This window comes from Brachionichthys hirsutus, chromosome 6, assembly GCF_040956055.1.
Source record: "Brachionichthys hirsutus isolate HB-005 chromosome 6, CSIRO-AGI_Bhir_v1, whole genome shotgun sequence".
Lineage (NCBI taxonomy): Eukaryota > Metazoa > Chordata > Actinopteri > Lophiiformes > Brachionichthyidae > Brachionichthys > Brachionichthys hirsutus.
In genome coordinates, this window is record NC_090902.1 from 11,063,054 (window position 1) to 11,087,108 (window position 24,055).

The 24,055-nt window shown below is 43.1% G+C and overlaps 2 protein-coding genes across 2 annotated transcripts; one reads left to right on the top strand and one right to left on the bottom strand.

Moving 5' to 3' along the window:
* The first annotated feature begins 3,161 nt into the window (after positions 1-3,161).
* Positions 3,162-15,535, top strand: afap1l1a (actin filament associated protein 1-like 1a). The gene is made up of 19 exons (XM_068740258.1): positions 3,162-3,192; positions 6,335-6,460; positions 6,575-6,658; positions 6,784-6,863; positions 7,198-7,336; positions 7,493-7,588; positions 7,678-7,892; positions 7,987-8,166; positions 8,335-8,418; positions 8,854-8,929; positions 9,451-9,564; positions 10,169-10,380; positions 10,614-10,759; positions 10,865-10,937; positions 11,405-11,516; positions 12,342-12,509; positions 13,326-13,501; positions 13,588-13,713; positions 14,459-15,535. Exons 1-19 carry the CDS (start codon positions 3,162-3,164, stop codon positions 14,483-14,485), a joined length of 2,265 nt encoding a protein of 754 aa, XP_068596359.1. The 3' UTR covers positions 14,486-15,535.
* A 306-nt stretch (positions 15,536-15,841) lies between these two features.
* On the bottom strand, positions 15,842-19,204 carry gabrp (gamma-aminobutyric acid type A receptor subunit pi). Its single transcript, XM_068740199.1, has 9 exons — positions 19,155-19,204; positions 18,908-19,023; positions 18,749-18,816; positions 18,446-18,663; positions 17,532-17,614; positions 17,199-17,336; positions 16,943-17,095; positions 16,256-16,449; positions 15,842-16,174 (listed from the first exon to the last, which is right to left on the bottom strand). The coding sequence occupies exons 1-9, from the start codon at positions 19,202-19,204 to the stop codon at positions 15,842-15,844; spliced, it is 1,353 nt and encodes a 450-aa protein (XP_068596300.1).
* Between the last annotated feature and the right edge of the window lie 4,851 nt (positions 19,205-24,055).

Below are 24,055 nucleotides of genomic sequence, written 5' to 3' on the forward strand. Positions count from 1 at the left end.
TGATAGGGCACATGCTGGTGAGAGGAGAGATTGTTGGCACAGATTGTAATGCTATTAAACCAAGCACATCTGGTCATCTGGGTTACCTCACCTTGATAATGTGGATATGTTAGAAAACACACACCTTAGTGTTCTCCTTCATGAAGCATGCATGCACTTGTGATCATTTGGGGCTTTTTGAACCACAACCACATGTGACATAGATTTTTCATCTGGGATAGGATTCAGCTTTTGTCTGTAAACATACATGCCCCAGGGTAGATGATGAAGTCCCCCCCCCCCCCCCCCCCCGCCTGGCCAGACGATGACTTTCCAATGCTGTTGTCTGCTCTCTCTTTTGAGCCACTTAAGTTGAGATAACATTGTCCTTTTATATAATATGTATGCTTGTCTGCTCCTCTCAAAAGTTGCTGGCTCACATTGTTCAATCCCACTTAGTGATTGGAGGAATAGACGCTCCCACGCAAAGTCTCCAAACTCCAGCAAGCTTTCATGTTGGATCAGGTTTGGATATGGCTGCATATCAAACACGTCCAAAGATAATAAGGAAGTTGAGACTTGCAAGAAGAAGCCTACATTTTTCATTTGACGCTGATCTCTGACAGATGGCGCTGCCATTCAGGCTCCTCACAGGAGCTTTTCGGGTCAACTAAAGCTATATCTTGTATTATGGATTTGATAACTTCTTTTAAAATTGAAGAAACATATGTTCCCTAAATTTTGGTCATGTCCTAGCTTTGCTAAGCCACCATGTACCCAGTTTTAATGGGAGGGGGGATTTTGTAGCAGCTTTGGTCCCCTCTCCAGAGCCTCCGCTGGTATCTACAGTACTAAATACTAATACTAAATACTTTTTATTGATTTTGTCCCTCGGAGGGCAATGACTATGATACCATGAACATTCACTTTCATTGCAGATTTTAAATATACATTTAAGATAATAGAGACTCACTATTACTCTGTGATTGTCTGTTAAACTGCAGCTGTCACCAAACAAGCAGCAGAGAAAAGAGCAAAGAGATGTGACTGATCTGCCCCCCCACACCGATAAAGACAGTGTGGGTTCAGATTTGATGTCATCCTTCTCTCTCTGTTCAAGATACTGCACCACAAGTTGAATCCTTCCTTATTATTAATTCTCCATCCATTGGTGCTTTAGTTAAACAACGACCATTGTTACCTTCATCATAGCGGCTATGTTTATAATGGAATCTGTCTGCATTCAATTCACTCACCAAAAATCAGAGCCATAAAGGGGTCCGAAATGCACTGTCAAGCAAAATGTCTTCTGGATCTTATCCAGAATGAAGTCAGGAAAAATATTAAACTTTAACATTAAAAACTCAATTTATAGATTTAAAAAAATCATTTAAAAATACACCAACCCTGATTCACTTTTACTTTTCATGGTTGGGAGTATAAAGATACCAAGAACAATTTAGAACCTTTTGATGATGATCCAGATCACCATGTCGACGGTGTAAATCTAATTAGGAGGGCAATAAGCTGCTTGGTGGAGGTCTGTGCTTTTCTATTTCTCTTTATTTTAAATCTTAAATAAGTCCAGAAATAAATGCTGCAATGGTAAGCTATTTTTATTTTATAAATTGATAGTTAAAGACCATTTTTAGAGACCTTGTTCCTTTTAACTTCCGGATGTCATGACAAATAGAAGGTGTACAACTCTCTTGTGTATTTTCTGATATTAAAAAAATCATATTTCCAATAAACCTAGTTTCATAATTCCACTATCATACATTTGTTCAACACCCTAGCTAAGAAATCAATAAACAAACAGACAAAAAACAGTCAGGAGAATGGAAATAAAAGTACACAGAGAATATTATTCAAAAACAGCAGCAAGATTATAGGCAAATAATAAAGTTATGCCACTATTGGACAGATGTGAAATTAACACTATGCATGTGTGAGATTCATGAATGACAGGATGCTGATGCGAAATAAACTATGGAAAGAAAAAGTCTTCCTGACGGAACCTTTCCTGGAGCGTAAATTCTTTGTGAGCATTCATTCATTTTCCGAAGCGCTTTGTCCGTCACCGGGTCACGGGTCATGCTGGATCCTATCCCAGCAGTGACTTCCTGTCATTTCCACAGAATACACACAAATTGCACAAGTCTGTTAATAAAGTTGTCTCTGATACAACAAGTATAAAATGGGTTTACCCAGGATTCCAAATAACAAGTGACATCACATGAATTGACTGTGTGTTAAATCTAATGCAGTAACTTCACAGTGATTGTGCCGGCTGACATTGTCTTCACTCTGCCACTGATTTCCACTAAAAGCGTATCTAGGTTGTTTGGCCTCTCCGTCTCTGCACTGTTGTGCAACTGATGTGTGTTGGTCTACGTGCGCTTGTGTGCGAGTGCAGTGTGTGTAGATTGAAGGCGGCATGCTGCATCATGTTGGAGCACATTAATCTGCCCCGAGGCAACAAGCCATCCACGTGTCGCTCTGAAATGTCTCAACTTGCCTCACTGCGTGGCTTTTGCTCAACGTTAGAAGGATCTTTCAAATAGATTACAATCAAAATGTTGCAGCAACAGCCCCACTGGAAACACTGATTGGTGTGTGTGTGTGTTTTTTTATCTGCTAGTCACTTTTGAACATGCTTAAATTTAATCTAGTAATGTCTTAATGTATTGAGTTATTTAAGTGGCTTCTTCATGACACCAGAGTGTATCCACAATCATAGTTAAAGTTTAACAATGCATTGAGGAAAGAATGAGGAAGAATAAAGAATGTGAGTTAGCTATTAGTCGACATGTGTCTGTGTGTTTGTTCAGCGAGCCTTTCCCAGGTGCTATACGATCCATAGGATCAGTGGAGGGGGGGGGGGGGGGGGGTGCAGTAGGCCTATACATACACACAGAGGACCAACACCACATCCCAACCCCCCCTAGAAGAGAGGAGGGGACACTCGTGGGAGGGAGGTATAAAGAGATAACAGATCAGAGGGAGGAAGGGAGAGGTAAAGGAAGTGTGAATGTAGCAGTAGTCACATTATAGCTCACCTCCAACACAAAGACTTCAGAGGACAGGGGGGCACACAGGGAGGCTTTGAATCAGGAATATCTCCTACAGAACCTGCTCATGGATGAATGACCCGGGCTTGTCTCCTTGTGTAGCTCAAGAAAATGGTGGGGCTCTCATCCACTGCTGTCAAGGGTAAGTGCTGAAGGGAAGTGCTTCTTGTTTTGCAATACTTAACACAGCAGGTATCTTAAAAGCCAAAGAAGGTGCCAGGAATGAAAAGACATGCAAATATCGGCAACAATGAGAAGCTGTAAACACGAGACAGGATGCTGAGGCATCAGGCGATGTTTACTTCACGCCTCGGGCATCATGCCATCTTGCTGAAAGAATTCAGGCACATTGCATTGTTGAGAAAGCCATCGTTGTCAACACAGATTCAATAGCGGAGCATTAAGAGACTCTTTGTGAGACGCCGTTTGTCCTGCAACAGCACTGAAAAGCAAAGTTGCTGCCAAGTGACTGCATTTGACTGTTTTTTGTGTGATGTTTGTTAAGAAAAGTAAGGTCGCTGTGAAGAAAGTCCTGAAGATGAAAAAAAAAGAGTAAAATAAAACCCACTCTCTATTGAGGTCATTACCCTTCATATCAGGGCATGTTGGGCATGTTAGCGCAGGTGCTCATCTCACTGGCAGTATTCACCCCCCCCCCCCCCCCCCCCCCCTCTACCCCTCGCCTCTGTCACTCCCTTCAAGATTTTGTGCAGCCTGCTTTAAAAGTCGGAGTCTGCACGGTTAAACAAACTGCTCGCTCCGTTTCATTGTACGCCTGCACAAACACACTCGGCATAGCCTTGCACTCTTAACAAAGTCAGGAATGTGGTTCGTGTTTAACAGCAATTGTCAGCCTAGTGTGAGGAAGTAAATGCTTGAGTGTGCCTCGGAATAACTTTTACACATTCCTGCTGAAATGGTGCACTGCCTGCACCCCTCTGTTGCTCCCCTCATGATGGTTTCTCTGGAGGATTAAGGGCTAAAGTTATCCAAAAGTTTGATTGTAGCTGAAAAAAAAATAAAATCAAAGTTTACCCCAGGATGGCTTCAAAGCAAAATCATTTTATCTGGCATTGTGGGGCCTCATTGACGCATCACACTCTCACACTGGTTAGCAGCTACAGGACAGATGTGAAGAATCATTTTAAAAGCAAAGCTGCAGATTGTGATCTTTTGCACCTCACATGTCAGATACTATACAGCAACTCCCCTTTGCTCAATTTGACATGCTCTCAAGCTCTTTAGAGAATGCTTTGGCATACCTCAATCACACACACACACACACACACACACACACACACACACACACACACACACACACACTCCTCAAAAGTAATGCCCATTGATTTCATTGATTCATTGCTAAGAGGTGTACATTACATTTTCTGTCTGACATGATGTCAAACTGAGCGAGATTCATCTTGATTGGGGGAATCCCAGTGGTGTACAAGGGCCAGAAGCTAAAACAGCTGGAACCGCTGCTATAGACACACAACTCACTGGGCAAGAAACATCCCATTCCCATGTGAGCATTCTTTCAATCACAATAGAAGGAAACTACACTGGTTAAGATGACAAAGTGGTTTCACATACACACAAGGGTCGGCCCTGTTGCTCTTGACTTAGCAGGGCATTGTTAAGCCCATAGGAAGACCCACCTCTAGAAAATATGTATGCTTTTAAGGAGTGGGAGTGGGAGCAGCTTGAAATGTAGAACACACATTGACAAATACGAGATACATCTTCCAGCATATCAAGACGTTTTGCTTGACATAAGTGGCAAGGGGAGGTTGAGAAACATGTTTTGCTCCAGCATCCGGTCCGAATGTATAGCATTCTCAATTGTGAGCCTTTTCTTAACAGGCACACCGATCTTTGGACACGACTTATTAAGCAAACCTTGCAATCTTGCATGTTTTGTATATTTGTGTGCCTGTGCTCATTCCTGCATGCTTGTTCAGTGCAGCGCAGAACTCTTCTCCATATGACCGTCCACCGGACAAAGCCTTTTCTGGCTCAGTGGCTGTCCTGCGACTGACCCCAACAAGCTGCACGGTTCATCGCGTTTAATGTGGCTAGACTGTGAAAATAGGGCCGTGAGCAGGAGAGAGAGATGGAGGGAGTGGGACATGAGGACAAACAAGTGTGTCAGCCGTGACTCAGCTGCTCTGGGCTTTTCAGACATTTTAAGGTTATGAAAGCTGAGAAATGTCCATTAATTAATCCAAGTAAAGCAGCAACTTATGGCGGAGATAGTTCATTTAGTTTAGCTTCATTGTCCCATCTTGCAGATCAATATGCAGCATTGAACTACAAACTGTAACGGCTATTTTTGCGAGGATACGACTTCAAATATCCGAGCAATACCTTGTTGGTTCACCGAGCCTGCACCATAACGAGGTCCTTCAATTACCCATGTCAGATTTGTATTTGTTCAGCCAAAGTGTTTTTTGCAGTTTAGTTGACATTCCTTCTGAGCATTTTAGACCAGAATTTATTTTCATTTGCACCCAACACTGTGTGAGCAATTTCAGACCTGCCAGATAAGATGACTAGAATATACTGCATGTTATGTTTCCCTTTGGCAGAGCCTTCCAGCGTCTGTGAGTAAAATCTGTGTTAAATAGCTTGCTCAAGCCTTCCAATAAGTGGAGTAGGTGAGGTCAACCCTTCTGAGCCACAGCAACCCCAAAACCGACGGTTGTCTTCGCAGCTTGTGCTGAATTTTCTGTCTGTGATTAAATGATTTTGGATTTCAGTGACCTTCAATTATTATTTTTTTTCCATTCATTCATCTTCTATGGTACACCCTGGACAAGCCGCCAGTTCATGGACAATCTTTCACACACACACACACACACTCACACCTTTGGGAAATGTAGCGTATGCAATTCACTTAATCTCTGAGTTTTTGGTGGTGGGAGGAAGCCAGAGAACCCCAAAAGATTTGAACCTGTGACCTTCTTGCTGTGAGGTAACAGCGCTCACCACTGCGTCAGGTCTTGGAGTAATTAGCAAACGTGTTTCCTGCCACCTTTTGTTGTTGTTTAGTCTGCCCACTACAGAGAGGGGAGGAAAGGGGGAGAGGAAGAGAAGGAGGTGGTGGATTGTTATCGACAAGCCGTTAAGCAAAGTGGCAGAAAACGAAAGAAAGACACAGGAAAAGCAAAGCAGAAATCCTCTTTGACATCCGCATGGGGGGTTGTTTGGACTATTCGGTCAGACCTTTCACCTCTTTGCTGATATACTGACTCCTCCCTGACCTTTGCCTCCCCTCTGTAAAGCGATGGAGGTGCTGGTGAGCGAGCTGGGCGTACTGCTGAAGATGCTGGACCAGGAAAAACTCAGCTCATCCACTCAGGAGAAGAAGACCTCCGTGTGGAACCTCTTGCAGCAGATACAGCCATCAGGTTAGGAAAGGCAGACGGATGAAGCTGTGTGTTGCAGACACTGATTGTAGGTGTATGCAGTGTGTATGCAGTGTGTAGTGGGATCCATGCCGTGTTTTTTTCCCTCACCTCCAGTATCAGGAACAGACTACATCTACGTGAACTCATCAGCCTACAGAAACGGCACCAGCTTTGTAGAATCTCTCTTTGAGAGGTTTGGTAAGTTTAAGTTAGAGCATGTCGTTGCTAGATGTGCACCTATCTATATGATCTGCAAATATTATGTTATATTTTTATATATTTAAAAAAACAATGTGACTTGATTTGTGATGTTTTATTTACAGATTGTGAGCTTGGAGACCTAAAGGATGTCACAGATGATCTGAAAGGAGATAAGAGCAGCCAAGATGACACGAAAAAAGAGGCAGGTGTCCAATACATGTAGAGTTGACTTAGTAAGTAAGGATGAAGGATATTGTACAATATAGTATTTAGTACATGCTGTCCATATGTATCTTTGCAATAGACTACTAGCCCTCTAAAGCACAACTGAGTTTGTTTCTTCATGTGGGGGGTTTCCCACGCACACATGGCCATGTTGGAAGACTTCAGATTCTTGCACCTGCCAAGATTCCTAATTTATGGTTCATTTTAAGGGTTTCATTCTGTCTCTTTGATGGTGTAGTTCTTAGGGTGTGAAAACAATCTTTCACGGTGGTGGAGGAAATCTGAGTCTCCTGTTTGTGTGTCTCTCCCAGCAAAACGGCGAGGAGTCCCTCGGCCCACACTCGACTGATCCCCCTCCCCCTCTGCCGACAACACCTCCGCCCGAGGACTACTATGAAGAGGCAGTGCCACTAAGTCCGGGCGAGATGCCAGAGTACATCATTGCACGAGGTCAGAAGCTTCTCTGCTTTCGCTTAATGCTCTAAAACCATAAAAATCAGTACTCATCATTGCAAATTAAACATAGTCACAGGACACTTTCAAAAATATTGCAAAGTACAGGTTGGAATATTGGGCGTAATCTTTTTATGCTTTTCGTTTGTTCAGACAGGCCAAGCCCTCCCAACTCTGTTGAGGATGGTTATGAGGACGCTGAAAACAATTACTCCACAACCTGCATAAATTCACATCGCAAGAACTCGTGTAAGTCGAGTTGCCCTCCCTCATTGAATGAAAACGGACTTTTTAAACTAGCAAATGACACTTTTACTTCATTGTTGTTCCTCGCCCAGACAATGACTCAGATGCTCTAAGCAGTTCCTATGAATCTTACGAGGAAGATGATGAAGAAAGGAGCCCTGGTGTCCAACTCACCCATCAGTGGCCCTCGGATGAGAGTTCCATGCCTCCTGCAAGGGACTGCCGCATATGTGCCTTCCTTCTGCGCAAGAAACGATTTGGCCAGTGGGCAAAACAGCTGACTGTGATACGAGAAAACAGACTCCAGGTAAGAAGCTTGCAGTAAATCATGTAGTCATCCTTTCATGATATAGATGCAGCCTCTGTAACATGATGTATGCCATGTATCCTCCTGTCTGCAGTGCTATAAGAGTTCTAAGGATACGTGCCCATATGTGGACCTGCTGTTGCCTCAGTGCGCTGTGGTCTATGCACCAAAGGACTCCAAGAGAAAGCATCATGAACTCAGGTTCACCTTGCCCAATGGAGATGCACTGGTGCTCGCAGTGCAAAGCAAGGAGCAGGCCCATAGATGGCTCAGGGTAAGGTGCATTTCAAAATGATACTGTAGGTATGCAATTAAGGATATACGCATCCTCAACACAACCTTCAAATGCTTTGCTGATCACATGAATTGGGTTTGATTTGGAGAATCAAACCTCAGAATGAAGTGTGCAGTTAAGGGTGACACATGCACAATGTCTCCATAGGTTGTTAGAGAGGAGAGTGGCCAGAATGCCGCTCCAGAGGAATCCGCGTCTCCTGTCATTTCAAGAAAAATGGAACTCGATAAGGTAAGGGCAGTAGGTACCCCCCCCCCCCCCCATCCCGCATGTCCCTGTTCTTTTTCTCCTGAAGACACAATTTATATTCACTGCTGAGGTGAGGAAACGTTGGTGGCAAGCAGCAATTGACCTGTCACCATCAATTATCCTGAACAATTGCTTGCCTCAGATGAGTATGCAGTCATCCCATTGCTGGTGTCAGAAAAAGGAAGAAGTATGCAGTGTAATTCGGTGTTAAGACAGCAATGACAGGGAGGGGGGGGGGGGGGTATGATGAGTGATGGTACAGGCGCATCAATCTTAAACCATACCAATCTGTCAGAACAAAACGCCCTATGAATGAAGTCGCAGGATATAGCTGGGGCAGAGGAGTGACTCACCAAGAGTCTCGTTCACTTACAGTCTGTTCAAAGTTTTGTCCGTGTTTGTTTACTTTTTCCACAGAGGTTATCTGCGGAAAGGAATGCATCAGATTCGGACAGTGTGGGCATCTTAATTGGAGAGAATGGCAGAGAGAGTGGTGAGAAGAAATTTTAACTCATGGTGCAATATCTTTTTTTTTTTTAAATCTCCTCCACTTTCTTCGCTGGACGGAGTTCACACACTTGTCGCCACATGATTCCTGTACTTGTCTATTATAAACAACTGGAGTTGAATAGCTTTTAAAGAATATTGTCAATGTAGGGCAGCCAAATTAGTGTGGCCTTCAGGAATTTCGCTGTGATCCAGTGCCAATTCCGATACGCCTGGACTTTCCAGATTTTCGTAGTTGTGATTTCGATACAAGACTTTTAGAGAAACATCCAATGGGCAAAACTTCAATACTCGACATAGTTATCAACAAAAACATGGAATACGCTGCATCCGCTGATGAAAAGCATGGAGCTGACCTTGAGTTTTGTTGGTGTTCATCAAACTGCTGTTCAAAGTCTCCTCTGTTTTAACTGTTTCATGTGTTGTGAATCATAATTTCCAAATGACAAACATTCATCTGGAACGAAGGTGACTGTTTTATCCTCCTTCTTTAATTTTTTACTGTAGGCAAGGTTAAAAGGGGGGCTTTTGCTGCTGGCCGAAAAATCACTCGAATCATCAGCTTCTCTAAGAAGAAAGCCCCTCGGCCAGGAGATCCCCGGATGTCTGATCCTCGTCAAGGTCAGTCCCTGCTTCGCTTTTAACATTCATTTAGGTTGGAAAGGTGTGAAAATGTTGGCATGAGATCACTTGATGGACCCACTGAGTCCATAAATGGGATTGTCTGATAGCAGTACAAAAATCCATCATGTCAAATAAGACAAATCAGGACTTTTTTTTTCTGAGAGCTTAACATTTTCTGAAGTCAAATCAAATTAAGAGACTCCGACACATACATTTAATGTTCATATGGAAACATTTAAATGTATGCATTAATATAATTTTTTTACACATGTTCCTAAAAATGTTTCGAAATATCTTGTTGGTAAATTGTTGTTGTTGTTGTTATGCTTGTCCTGCACCAAATTGTTACCGATTCAAAGTCCCTTTGAATGAATATGAGGCAAAGTAATAAAAGCTGGATGCACAACTCAACCCCATCGCACGGCAGCAAATGACAGAGTCGATCCAGCTGTCAACTCTCAGCAGCTTTTGTGAATTAGCCACATGCTGCTAGCCCCCCGCCTGCACCCGCACCCGCACCTCTCATGAGATTAAGCCTTGCTGATTCTACCCTGCCCTGTTTCTCAAGCATCCAAGTCTTATTTCCCTCCTCGCCATGCAGGCTATCTGTCGGTGCTGGTGAATCAGGTGTGGCGGGAGCAGTGGTGTTGCGTTAGCAGAGGCTCTCTGCACTTCTATCATGACAGAGGTGACCCACGGCCCTCTCTGACGTCACTTCCCCTCCACGGCTGCGAGGTCGTCCCAGGACTCGGACCCAAACATCCCTTTGCCTTCAGGATATTGCGGACCAACACTGAAGAGGCTGCTCTGGAGGTAAAATTCAGACCATTTGATTCTTTTTAGTTTCTTTTTTTATATATATTTCTTAAAGAAAATCTGTAGTAATCAGCATTTATTTCGATGGGGTTGATGCAGTACTCTGATTTTACAGCCATCGGCATCAACGAATAACAAATCACTCAATGCTCTCATCTACCTTATATTCATTAGAATAAGGAGACAGGAACAACATTGTTGAAAATCTTTTTTGTTCTGCCTTTTTCCAGGCTTGCAGCTCTGAGGAACTTGGAAGGTGGCTGGGTGTCCTCTTGGCAGAGACGGGCTGTGTGACAGATCCAGAGTCACTGCATTATGATTATGTTGACGTGGAAACCATTGCTAACATCCGTGATGCTGCTCGCCATTCTTTCCTGTGTGTAAGGGGGCGTGTTGGGGGGGCGGGGGGGGTCAAAGCAAGAGCACTGACCGATGCAATGACGTTAAGATCTCACACTGATTTCTATTTCACTGACCCTAGGTGGGCCACGTCCTCCAACTGTACGTCCACAGACTCCCGGACTTATGATGATGTCCCCAATGAGGACATGCAGGTGGGACAGCACTTTTTCAGGGCCAGTTAAATAATTAATTGTACTATATATATCCCTTTACTTTGATATAACAAGATGGGGAGCTGCATATCTCTGTATGTGCAGCTGTTGTGGATTCTGTCTGAGTATGACATCCCATATCAGTCCCCAAAGAGACACATCTATGAATGCTAGCTTTCTGTTGGACAGCTAAAGCAGTGTGGCCACAGAAGAGAAGCAAAACAAAGCTCAAAGAATGATCAAGCCGGTGACAGGAACCATCCTGTCAAGGCCATGGTTGTTTTGCAGCCTATAAAAGCCCCCCCCCCCCCCCCCCCCCCCTAACCCGTCTGAACCACAATTAAGTACATACATATCTTCACCTACAGCCACAAACACACAGCGCCATTGTTTTTGTCTGACCTCATCTTTGTCTTGTATCCTCCTGCATCCACCATGACCCCCCACTCCATCGGTTCTGCTCCCAGTCAGGGGAGAATGGCAGGCAGCAGTCTGGGAATCAGAAGCATCGCTCTAGTTTCTCCAGTAGTGGCTCTGGCAGGAACAAGTCGTTAGTCCCCCTCAAGCGAACAGGGTCAAGTAAGTGTATGTGCTTCATGAACTGCACCCGCGGCCAGAGGTTTTGGGACATCCAATGCAGTCCAAAATCTTTTCTAACCAGCTGAACTGTTTTCAGCTGTGCTAACATGATTGCAGAGGGTTTTAACGCAATGAGCAATGATCATTTCTGGAAAGGGGCCTCTATATGCCTCTGTAGATATTGCACCAAAAACCAGACATGTGCAACTAGAATAGTCATTTCCCACATGAGCAATGTATAGAGAGTATTTCAGATTAGTTTAAAGTTATCTTCATTGAAAAAAACAGTGCTTTTCTTTCAAAATAAGGGCATTGCTAAGTGACCCAAAACTTTTGGCCATGGGTGTGCACATCTCTCCCATCACATGTTTGGTTTAGTGTGAGTTTGGCCTCCTTGAAATGAGCATTCTGTGATATCGGAAAGTAATATTGGTCTCACAGTTCCTGTCAGTGCTTGTTTTCCAAACCTCCTCTGAGATTCTGGCACATCGAAGACTCGGCGCCTTTCAGGCTGTAACCTGAGATTTACTGAAACCTCACATGAAAGTCACTGCCTTGCCTTCTGACCTCTCCGTTTCTGTTTATATTTTATTTTATGCTTCATGATATTGCTATCCACAGAAGTCCTCGTTTTAAAAAAATAACACGCAACAGATTTTTTTTTGTGAAGCTTTTATCGGAGTTGTAGAGAACACACTGATCATGTTAGAATTAAGTGATGGGCAAATACAAGCAGAACGATTGCTGTCAAATGTTTGTCTTCTTCCCATAACCTCTGCACATATGACCTTTAACCTTTTGCTCCCTTGCGACATCTAAACCCAGACACCAACCAGTATGGAAGGTATGGGAAAACGAGAGCTGAAGAGGATGCCAAGCATTATCTGAAAGAGAAAGAGGAGCTGGAACGAGAGAGGGATGGGATACGAAACGCACTCGTGACCCTCCGGCAGGAGAAGAGAGAGCTGAAGGATGAGATGAAAACGGCCTCTGGTAGGTAGTGCAAGGTAGAACATAGAAATCAGATGTCGCACAATCTCTTTGTTTTAAATATACCGTAACTGCAAGAACCATGAGTTACAAACAAGAATCATTAGCTTCCAGAATTATAATGCAAAAGAACTAGAAGGCTTGCATATCAAGTGTGTCTGCACCCACGGCCAGAAGTTTTGGGACAGCCAATGCAGTCCCATAGCTTTTCTAACCAGCTAAACTGTTTTCAGCTGTGCTAACATGATTGCACAGGGTTTTCTAATCATCCAATGAGCAATGATAGCTGCTGGAAATGGGTCTCTATACACTGGTATTGCACCAAAATCCAGACATGTGCAGCTAGAATAGTCATTTACCACATTATCAACGTATAGAGAGTATTTCAGATTAGTTTAAAGTTATCTTCATTGAAAAACAGTGCTTTTCTTTCAAAATAAGGGCATTTTTAAGTGACCCAAAACTTCTGGCCACGGGTGTTGTCTTCATCCTTGCTCCGTGTCTGACGACGCTACACTCTGACCTCCTTTACTAGACGATCATGTGAGAGAAGAAACGCCTGTAATGGATAAACAAAGCATCAACTTATGTTTTAATATTTTAGTAAAATAAATGGATGTGAAAATTCCACCTCAAATGGATTAATTTCCTGTAGTTGTATTGTGCATTGGGTGCTGCAGGCAGTGGTGAGAGTGTTATCTATATTAGTAGTGCAGTAGTACTGTACTGTATGTACAATCTGAAGAAGGACGCGAGACACTTTGGTGATCCTTGTTTGTCTCATTGTGCTGCGTCGCTCCCTGTGTTTGTGCGGTGCAGAGAGGAGGAAGTCCTCCCTGAACAGGCGCTTGTCACAGCTGGAAGATGCCTGTCGAGCTAAAGAGGCGGAGAGAGTGGAGCTGGAGCTGCGGCTAACGCGGGTCCAAGGAAACCTGAAGAAGAGTCTGGCCGGAGGAGCGCTGGGTGCAGCTGTAGAGGGTAACCCCCCCACCAAGGTATGCTCGCTTGTTGCTGCAATGCGTTCATGGCTGACGGCCTTTACTTTGATAATTCAGCCCTTTCCATCGTCCTGTTTGTGTAGGCCTCCAGCAAAAAGACACACTTTGTCTACAGCGAGTGTGTACCAGTGAACTGTGCCTCAGAGATGAGGAGGAGACCTCCATCTGTCTACGCTTCTTCAACAGGAACTGTCATGCAGAAGGCCAAGGTAAATGAAACGACTCCTTTCTATTCTAAATCTGTGAAGGATAGTCTCGCTTCCTTTCATTAGATTAATAAGGGAACTTTTATTTGGATTTTTATTACTATTGCTATTAATTTTTAATTAGCTGGATTAAAGTATTCCGGCTATGCTAAAGGTCAATTTACACAACAAAAACCAGTAAACTTAGGGCTCTGTTCATGACAAATGTGTCTTTGGGGCCTGAATGTGACATATTTTGAAAAAAGATGATAGAATTTGGTTTTCAAAACACCATCCTGCCTTCATCGTGAAAATGGGGAAGACGCCACTCGTTAGAAAACAATCACAGCACGGCTTTGTGAATACCGTTCTGGTTCTAATTTGAAATTGAACGGTCTACCAAGGAGAGAATAACAACAGCAACAAAAGTTATGTCAGACCTTTTCAGTTTTGTCTGCGCTGGAGATTCTGTCAAGTATATTTGTGCACTTCCAGTGTGTTTAGGCGGAACCACTACTGAGCTGATCTGAGTTACTCCAACCAATCACTGTCCTTCCATATTACTTTAGTGGACCAATATGGGCTTTGCTTAATGTTGAATTAATTGATAAAAGGTTGGATTGGATTTTTTTCACTTGCTTTTTTTTTCATTTATTACGCTGCACTACAAAAACAGACATTGCATATTTGTGAAGCTTCCAAAAATAACTGCATTTCTCCTGAAAGAAACGCTAAATACTACTAAATCCCCCTTTTTGTATTTCTGCAGGAATGGGAGTCAAAGAAAAGAGCCTAAGAACGTTACTGTGGAACAGATTGGAGAAAGAATCGACGGGTGTGAGGATAGGACTGCTGTGACTGCGATTCAGTCCTTCCAAATATAAACAGAAAAAACAGACATTTCGCATTACTGAGGAATCAGGCTGTACTGAAGAACATTAGCCACTAGGTGGAGGTACATTTCACTGAATAATTAACCATATGTCTTCATGAAAGAACTATTCCCAATGCGAGGACTCTAAAGACTGCTCACCGAATGTGTCCAATTGTTTTTAATGTTTTTGCTGATTTGAAAAAAATAGACAATAGAGAGCACAGAGTTTGAGAAAGAAGAGGATGAGCCTAGACTTGCAGCAATGCAGAGGAAAGCCAGCAAAGGAGTGTGTTCTTTACCGGTGTGGAGTTTGGTGAAATGGTTCATTGCTAAAGTGGAAAATAAGAGAATGGAGTCAAGTCATTTTGAGCCTTTTTATATATGTTTTTTTTTTTTGTCTGCTTGTATAGAGTGTGTCACAGCTTCTGTTTTTGTATGCTTTATACTGTTACAGGTTTCATCTCTCATTGTCGCTGTAGGACCTGCGTGCCGGGGAAATTGAGCTGTGTTGTTAAGGAGGGGTTAAGGGTGCGATTATGTTCGCTTCTCTGCTGGTGTTGAAGATGTACAGCTAAACAAGCTCATCGTTCATGTGTTTGAAACCAAATGTGACATCGACCCTCTTTGACGTGCGCTCTAACGGCATTTGAATACGCACTGGCTAACAAAGTGTTGCTCGAATGAAAACCACATTTTCTTCTTCTTCTAAGTGTTTTAATCTCCTCTCTGATATGACTTTTCTGCTGAACCTGTGTTTGACTTTTGCACTTTACCGCCCTCCTGCCTGGATAAGGGATTAATCGTTAATTATTGTTACCAAACATTCAATCAGTAATTCATTTGTCCCCTTCAGACACTGAATAAATTAAAATGCATCAATGCGTTTTCATTCACTTGTTTATCCTTTTAATTTCTTGGATGTTGTTTTTTGTCATACGAACAGTGTATGAAAGCCAGAACGAGAATAAAATCTACATCAGTCAATGAAGGCAATTGAATGCAGTGCAGTGGATACTTTAAAGCTAGCAAACTCATATTACAGAGTTGTCAGTAAATACATGGATACAGGCTTTGCATTTTCAATTTGCATGCTAATATATATTCATAGTAATCCATTCATACATGTTCAATATAGCTTTGATTATGATGGAAAAAAAACATGTAACTGTAGCTTCAATGATCGCTTTAGATCCAGGCAGTGGCAACTGGTGTTTCGCTCTGAATGAGGAGGTAGAGCAGCTTCAGTGTGGTGAAATTAACAACGCTTGAAAGCGGCGTTCAGAGGAAGAGATAGTAAAGCCAGTAGAGGATATTGACAAAGAGGAACGCCATGGGGAAAATGGTGCGAGCGTGACAATCGATGTTGTGAGGATTTTCCACTTTGAAGACGGCGGCGACCCGACGCGATGCGTTCTTCACCGAGGACAGGTCGCATTCCTGTCCTGACTTACTCTCCTTCGAGCCAACATTTGTCTTATCGTCACTGTTCTCTGCCTGATCCGTGGGTTCCTCTGCAGTGGAGCCAATCTCCACGGATTGCTTCGGCTGGGTGGAGGTGACAACGGGGATGGAGCCGTTTCCATTGGATTCATTGAACTCCCTCAAGAGTTCCTGAGAGATACATAGATTGCAGTGTTTTCATTTTGTAACAGATTGTGGTTGTTGCTTTTTCAATAACAACCCATGTCTCACCCTGTATAGATCCTCTATGGTGTGATGCTGCATGGTGTAGTAGTGGGCGCAGGCGTACTCCAGCAGCGCACCGAAGATGAAGGTGAAGCAGATGCCCAGGTAGACGTCTATGGCCTTGATGAAGCAGTTGGCGTTGGGAAGCGAGGTACGGGCGCCCATCATCAATGTGGTCATTGTCAGGACCGTTGTCACTCCTGGGAAATAAACCACAGTGTTGGTTTCACAATATATGAAGACCGATGGATTTCTAATCCAGGAATCGGAAATCAATTCTGGTGACGGATGCGCGTGCGTTTAGATCCTCATCTCTACTACGAGTTCGAATAGGAGAAAGGTGATATATAGTTTAGCTGTAATGCAGTTTACACCTGATTGTGTGAGCTTATGATCAGTTCACTGCAGGCGTTATTGAGTTACCAAGGAGACGGTCTTCTTGTTGTCATTATTTACATTTTTACATCTAAGCAATTGCAAAGCATGTTGCATCATTTTTTGTTTCAGATCTTCATCCTCTGTGACAAATGACTCAGGCATCTGGTTACGTAACTGCTCCATGCTTCTCAATGAAGAAAACGCTATCCTACAACATTCGTGTTGAAATCAAATCATGCCACTTCGAAAGCATGCAGTTAAATTGTCATAATAGTTGATGCTACAGAGACGTGCAGTAAGAGATCTGCCGCTGACCAATGCAAGTCCGGGCTGGCACAGAGGACTGGCTGATCCAGAAAGACACCCAGGAGAGAACCACCAGCAGAACGGAGGGAACATACGTCTCCAAAATGAAAAAGAGCACGTTTCGGCGCAGCGCAAAATGCAACACCAGTTTGGGATATTGTCCTGCGAGGAGACACAGAGAGAGAGAGAGAGAGAGAGACGCAGTTTCTTCAAGCTGTTTCCTGTAACTCATGTAAAGGGAATTCTGGGAGTTGGGGTGTCATACCCGTCTCATACACCGCCTGTGACACTGATGTATGGTAGCTCTCTACGCTGTACTGAGCGAGCCGCAGTGTGTCGAGACCCTTCACTGAATCATTCCCTCTTGTCCAGTAGAACACCACATCCTGGAGGTTGTAGCCCCCTGACACACACACACACAGACACGCACAGCATTTGATTGTTATGATTTGATTAATCCAGCCTGCTAAGGTAACATTGTCTCTTCTGTAAAATACTCACAACACTGATGGTGAAAATGATGAAGGTGATGATGAAATGGTGGTGATTTATGTCCACCTACACACTTGGTGGACGGTTGGTAGTCACAGGTACTCACAGCTCTCCAGCTGCAGGGTGCACACCTGTCTGTCCATCGGGTACTTTGTCAGGTCCATGTTGCAGGCGATCGTTGCCGTGATTCTGTTGCGTGTTCAAAGCAAAGATCATCAGAAACCTTCAGAGACTCTCCTCAAAACAAAAGTTTCTCCTTTCATCTGATGTAGGACAGGGACATGAATTAATAGCTGCCCCTGAGATACAATCACGCAAAACAAACCACTCATATCTGAAGATTCAACATTAGTCATTTCTCTATGATGCATGAATTATATTGAGCTAGCTTGAACTCAAAGAATGTCTCCAGGCCTTTGGACTCAAATTCCTCTGCTGCTATAAATCTTTCGGGCCAGCAATGCTGTAAACATCTCAATGGCCTCCTATTTCTTTGTCTGCACACAGCAAACAAAAGAAAAAAAAAAAGCAAGAATAATGGCAGATTTTGAATTGAGAAACACGAATGAATAAAAAGAAGTTCAGTACAATGCAGATGTTAAATCGATTTCATCAAATCAGACCCAGTGACAAATACATTCTGCACAATAATACCCTTTCTGTCCCAAATAAAGCTGTCTAGTCATAATAAAGCTCCCTCTCAGTTTGGTGGCCGATTAGATAAGTTAAGACAATTTTTTATGTCTGCCTTCGGGAGCTGTCAATCTTCAGTAACGCAATGTGAGCTGCATTGAAGGTCAGGACAAACACGGAAATGCGTTGGCATTCCCTTGAGTTGTCCGTCTGACTCATGTTACCTAAGTGTCCCCTTTGCTTTCCTCTTCTTTCTCTTTTTTTTTTTTTTGCATTGGTATGTTTTTCTGTCAGCAGCTAGCACTCTTTCATTTTCCTCACAACGGCTGTGAGCATCACCAGTGCATTTTAAATCAATACAATTAAGCCCCTTCAAATTAAATGTACCGTAGCGCGTAGAGGACGGTGCCATTGCTGAAGATACGTATGAGCCGGTTTTCCACCGTGACGTCGTGCAGGAAGGAGCGCTTCGAGTCTGGAATAAAGGTGTCGGGGATCCAGAGCAACGAAACAAGGCGTCCATCCACACTGATGCTCTCATTACCTGGGAAAACCAGCCGGGAATCCCGCCACCGCTGACGGAGGAAGATAGTTGCTGTGTAGTCCTGGAATCAGTGATGTGAATTGGGATGAAGTTTTTATTTGTTTATTCATTTTTCCAATCATACACCTACTAAAAGAGCTGTATACCATATTGATTTCAGAGATGGCATCAATGCTAGCGATATCAAGACTCATCCCAATTTCAACAGGGCCCTCTGTGACACATGGGAAGAGTTGTAAAGTCAGTTAGCGTTCATGTCAGGGACATACCGATGCTCAGAAATGCCACAGCAAGCTCATTCCTACCGTTGAAATTCGGTCTAAGGTAGCGGTTGTATCCTTTCATCAGCTTCTGAATTGTTGGCAGAAGTTGTGAATCGTTCGATTCTGCCCAGTAGTGGCCAGGATACATACAGGCACGACTAAAAAAAGAGTAGAGTGACGGGAACAAAACAAAAAGAGGCGAGATGTTGGCGAAAAAATCCAAACAGGAGACACATTACTCTCATCGGCATGCAGTCTGAGCCCTTCTAGAATGTGTTTTTGACCTCACCCCAGGGTGACGCTTAGGAAGAGTAGCAGCGCATGCAGCCGGCCGGACATTGTGGTGCAGGAGCCTGAGATCAGGACCTGTGCTCAGGGGAGATGTGACAAAACCAAAGTATGAACACAACCACATACCCATCTGCAGCCTGCTCACATTTGAAGGTCTAGCGCAGCCCATCGGGTGGCAGTACCTCGCCGAACATCATCACAAGCCTGGAGCGACAATGCGCTGCCCAGCGGTCATTCTTATTTGCGAGGTTATAAAACTGTTTCACCTTTTCTGCCTCCTCAGTGCAAAATTCTGTGCAGAAATAGAGGTATCAATGCCTCTGTGTTCTATGACTACATCAGCCCCTGCTCCAATTAGCTCTCTCTCACACATAGACACACGTACTTCATAGACAATGTCCAGGCAAATGTGGCTGTGCATTCACACACTTGCTTTGTGTATTTCTTGCACACAGTTGTCGCTCGCTACCTCACGATTTACTTACAAAAGCGTCCTGATGGCTATAGCCCTGTTTCTAGCTCATCAGGGATTCCTCATTGGCTGTTACATGCTGTCACCCCCCCTCTTCATGCAGATAGATTTCACTCAGTCATCGACTTCAGGCCTCATTCCCGTTCAGTTTCATCCAGGTAATCTCCATCACAAATCTGTTTCCAGCTATTACCAAAGCAGGCATATATATATATATATATATGCCTGTTTTGCACACTTGTTACTTGATGGTTAATTAATACAATCATGGCTGTTGGTTAATTTGCACATCCTTGCACCAATCTCACTTTTTCAAACCCTTACATTCCACACACATTTGCATTTTTCACATGCACAATTTGATCATCTGCAGGTTTGTCTCATCGTGCTTCTCCCTGCCTCCTACCTGTTTCTGTTTTCAGCTCTTCTTCTTCCACCTCAGGTCACTCTTCTTTCCACTCCTTCCTTTGTTTCCTCCCCCCACTCTTCTTTCTCCTCTCTGTCCCAGATGCTGCGAGCAGCTGAGATTGGTTTCCTTCCGTGGTTACTGGAGATTTTATCCCCAATGTTCCTTCTGTCTAAATCAAAATCTCAGTTGCTTCCCCCATCCAGTCCTGGGGTATGGCTCCTGTTGTTTGCTTGATTATGCATCTCCCTCTGCCTCTCTGCACAGCTGTATTCATGTCCCCACAGACCCTCTCTGCACCCCCCCCTCCTCCGCGTCCTCTCTCTCCCTCTACTTGCGATACTCAGCCTCTCATCTGCGCCCTCCCCTCTTTTCATCACCACCCCCCCCCCCCCCACCTCCACCACTTGCGGATACACAATGTATACAAATGCCATTCTCCACTTTAGATTTCTTTATTTCATTGTCGCCCTCCCACATCTTCTTACTCTTCTTCCCCTTAATCCCTGTTCCTTCTCTTCCACTTTCACATCACCTTCTGGGTTTCAAAGCACTGTCGCATTCCCTTATGCCCCCTAACCCCCCACCCACCCATCCACTCTAACACACACACACTTGAACTCTATTCTTCTGGATAAACGTCATCTGATTTAGTTTACTCGGTTTTTTCCCCCTATCTCAATCCTCATTTCCATAAAACACACATATGGCTCCCATATGCAGCATTTTCAGCTACTCGTAGTCGCTACCATTTCCCTAAAACCGCAATGAACATTTCATTCTTGTCTTTTCTCCTCTGGTGCAGCTGCCAAATGCGGTTAATGTTGTTGCCTGACTACTGGAAGCAATAACTTGAAGGATCATCTTGGTATTGGTAATGATAATGATGCAAACACAAATAATGCCAGACAAGAGACCAGAAAACACATATTGCTGTAAATGCTTAGTATTTCCTCTAGTACTGCCGACACTGTAATAAATCCCTATTAGATATTGACTGCAGCAGAGCCTTATTTCTAATGATGTAGCCTGCCCCCACTGAATTCAAGTACATGATATGTGTGTGTATTTTGCACCCAAAACTTCTGTGTAGTTTTGAAGCTGTCCTATCTTCACTTTCATGCTCCGATGTCTACAATCCGTTAATGGTGGCAAGGAGAAATGTGAAATAAACACAATCTGATTTGCATCCACCTTCAAGATTTCCACGCACCGTCCAGTGAAACAGACAAATGGAGATGTCTACAAGTCACCGGAGGGGAGGATGTTAATGTTTGATCTGTGGGCTGAGGGGGGGGGGGGCTCATGAATAATTATAGGCAGCAGTGGTGTGTCGGACTAGTCAGTGTCAGTCAGCATCCACCTGGATGCCTCCACCTACCTGTCTGCATGTTAATGTCTCTTTCACATCTGCCTATGTGATTATGCAGTTTCCTCACATTACTTCATTGGTCCAACAATCTATCTCCACCTGTCTATTTCTCTCATTAGTTTGCTCACTTTCACTGTATGACACCTATTACTATTATATATTGAGTTATATTTTTATCTCAGTTTTCCTGTATTATTGCTTTCCTTCAGTAGAGTTGTTAATACTTTATAACAGATCTTCATAAAAATCTGGCTGCGACAGGTCGACGAGGCCTGAGTCTGGCACCAGATGAATCACCAGAACCTGATTAATAGCTTTCTGGACCAGGAGCCAGGAGCACCAGCTGTTTTCTAGCCTGTTATGCTCACTAAATCAAGTCTTCTTTTTTTTTCGCCACAAGATTTATGTATTTTTCATATATTCTGCTTTAAAAAAGTAAAAAAAAGTGATAAAGTTAACATTAATTTGCTAAAATCTAAATTTGGAGAGGAGGATATATTTAAAAAAATAAATGTCGATGTAAGTAAATAACCCAACGACATGGCTTGCCAACCATGGCTGCATAACTAACTAATGTTAGTAAGAGCTGATAACTAAAGAGAGGAAATAGGAGAAACACTAATCTGGCACCAGCCTGTGAAACAGAAAATCCTCATTTTATTATGACAAAGATGTGTAATAAGAAAATAAGTGCATGAAGGCTGACTGCTTTTAATTTAATTTAATTCAGATTTTTTTTCCCCTTGGTGCCAGACCAGATTCTGGTTTCTCCTATCGGAGGTTTTTAAGGCTAAGAACACATAATTAAAAATTTGCTGCAATTTCATTGAAAGTTCGCATTTACCGCGACCCGGTAACGGACAAAGCAGTTCGGAAGATGATCTCATTAAAATATCTTGTCTTGTGCGTTCACTTCCCTCATCGCAAACACATTTCAAACAAGAATTAGTTAAACCCAGATTGTGTAATCTGCCTGGGGTCCAATAAAAGTGGTTCAGGGTTTTTAATTGGACGAGTCTCATCCTATCTTCTCTTGACATTACTTGAGTTGCCACCCATCACATTCCACTTCTGTTCATCACGTACAGCTCCCACGTCTGGCTTCCAGACACATTTAAAGCATATTTTATTCCCTGCATAATCCATCAGTAATGGAGCCTTTCAGACACTCCATTTTATTTTATTTTCATTTTAAATGCAGTCATCAAATCAGTTTGCCTCCCCTAACGGCTTCCCGCTGCCACGTACACGCCCCCTGTGACCTTCCTGCAGTTTCGTTAAAATATTTTGCTCCTCCCATCCAATGTCTGCTTATTTATAGCTTTCTTCCTCTCCCTTCTATCTATTAACCCAGAATTCCATAGAGCATACATACATAGATACATCTTCTAATATCATCGTCTGTCCGGACAAAGTCAATTAAAGTTGTCTTTAGTTACTTTCCCATTAGTCTCATATCGCATAACCAACTTTCTCTGTTCTTCCCCACTTATCCACATAGGTATGAAAATGTCATGGGACAGCCTGAAAGGGACAGTTTTGGCAAAGTCTCTTTATCCCCTGTGACATAAATGACAAGCACTACATTATTTGATCCCTCAAGAATGGTGTATTCACAATTGTACAATTAATGTGAAGCCAGTACTCATGGAGCGTGGCAGAGCATTCTGTTTGGGACTGGGAGCACAACACCCTTCAGGATGACTAACCCCAACTGCATTTGGTGCATCTGTAGACTGCCTCAGTGAAGTCCAAATCATCGGAGCATCATAAACAACAGGACAAAACGATGGATGAAAGGAACCTCGGCTTTTCTGCAAAAGCAAAGTGGTAATTCATGTGAGATTTGCAAAGTGAATAGCGGCTGTATTTGTTTGTTGGTGAACTGCTGTGAATGGAAGTTGTTTTCGGCACAAGAAGATGCGATTGAAAATAAGTTTATGCTTTGAAAAATCTTCAGTATGAAGAAAGATGAATGCTGCACGTTTTATGACCCAAAAAAGGAAAGAAATGATAACAGGCCAGCTGATGTCTCCTTGCATTGAATTGAATTATCGACTTGTTGTATCGCTTGTAACAGTAAATTCATTGGAGAGAGACCCAGTCTGTAAAATAAGGCTGAATATAAGGAGATGAGTGACACTGCGGTGTTTAAGAAAACCGTTTCAGCGATTACTGCCGCTCCATAATCCTTTTGGATTTGTTGGTTTCATCTCTTGACCTGAATGACTCATTCAACAGAATGCAAAACATCATGGCTGAAATACAACTACGGTTAGATTTTTTTTTTTTTTCTTCTTCGGGGGAGGGGGGGGGGGCTTAAAATGTGAGATAATCATCTTTGAAAAATACAAACTGACATTGAGACTCTCTGAAGTTTTATCTGAAATACAGTCAGGTAGAGAGAATTTGCATGACTTTAACAGACTTTTAATCGGAGTCTCCAGATAATAACATCTAATTACACATCTGCCTCCAATCATTTATTTTTATTTGTTTTAATACTACCATTAATCCCTTTATCCCCAGGGATAAAACCATTCTGGCAAATACGCAAATTTAATAACAAGACAGTTCAGAAGCTAACAACCTTTGCCAAGGCTGAGCATTCGCTCTTCCTTGCCAGGAACTTACCGGTAGATCCGTACT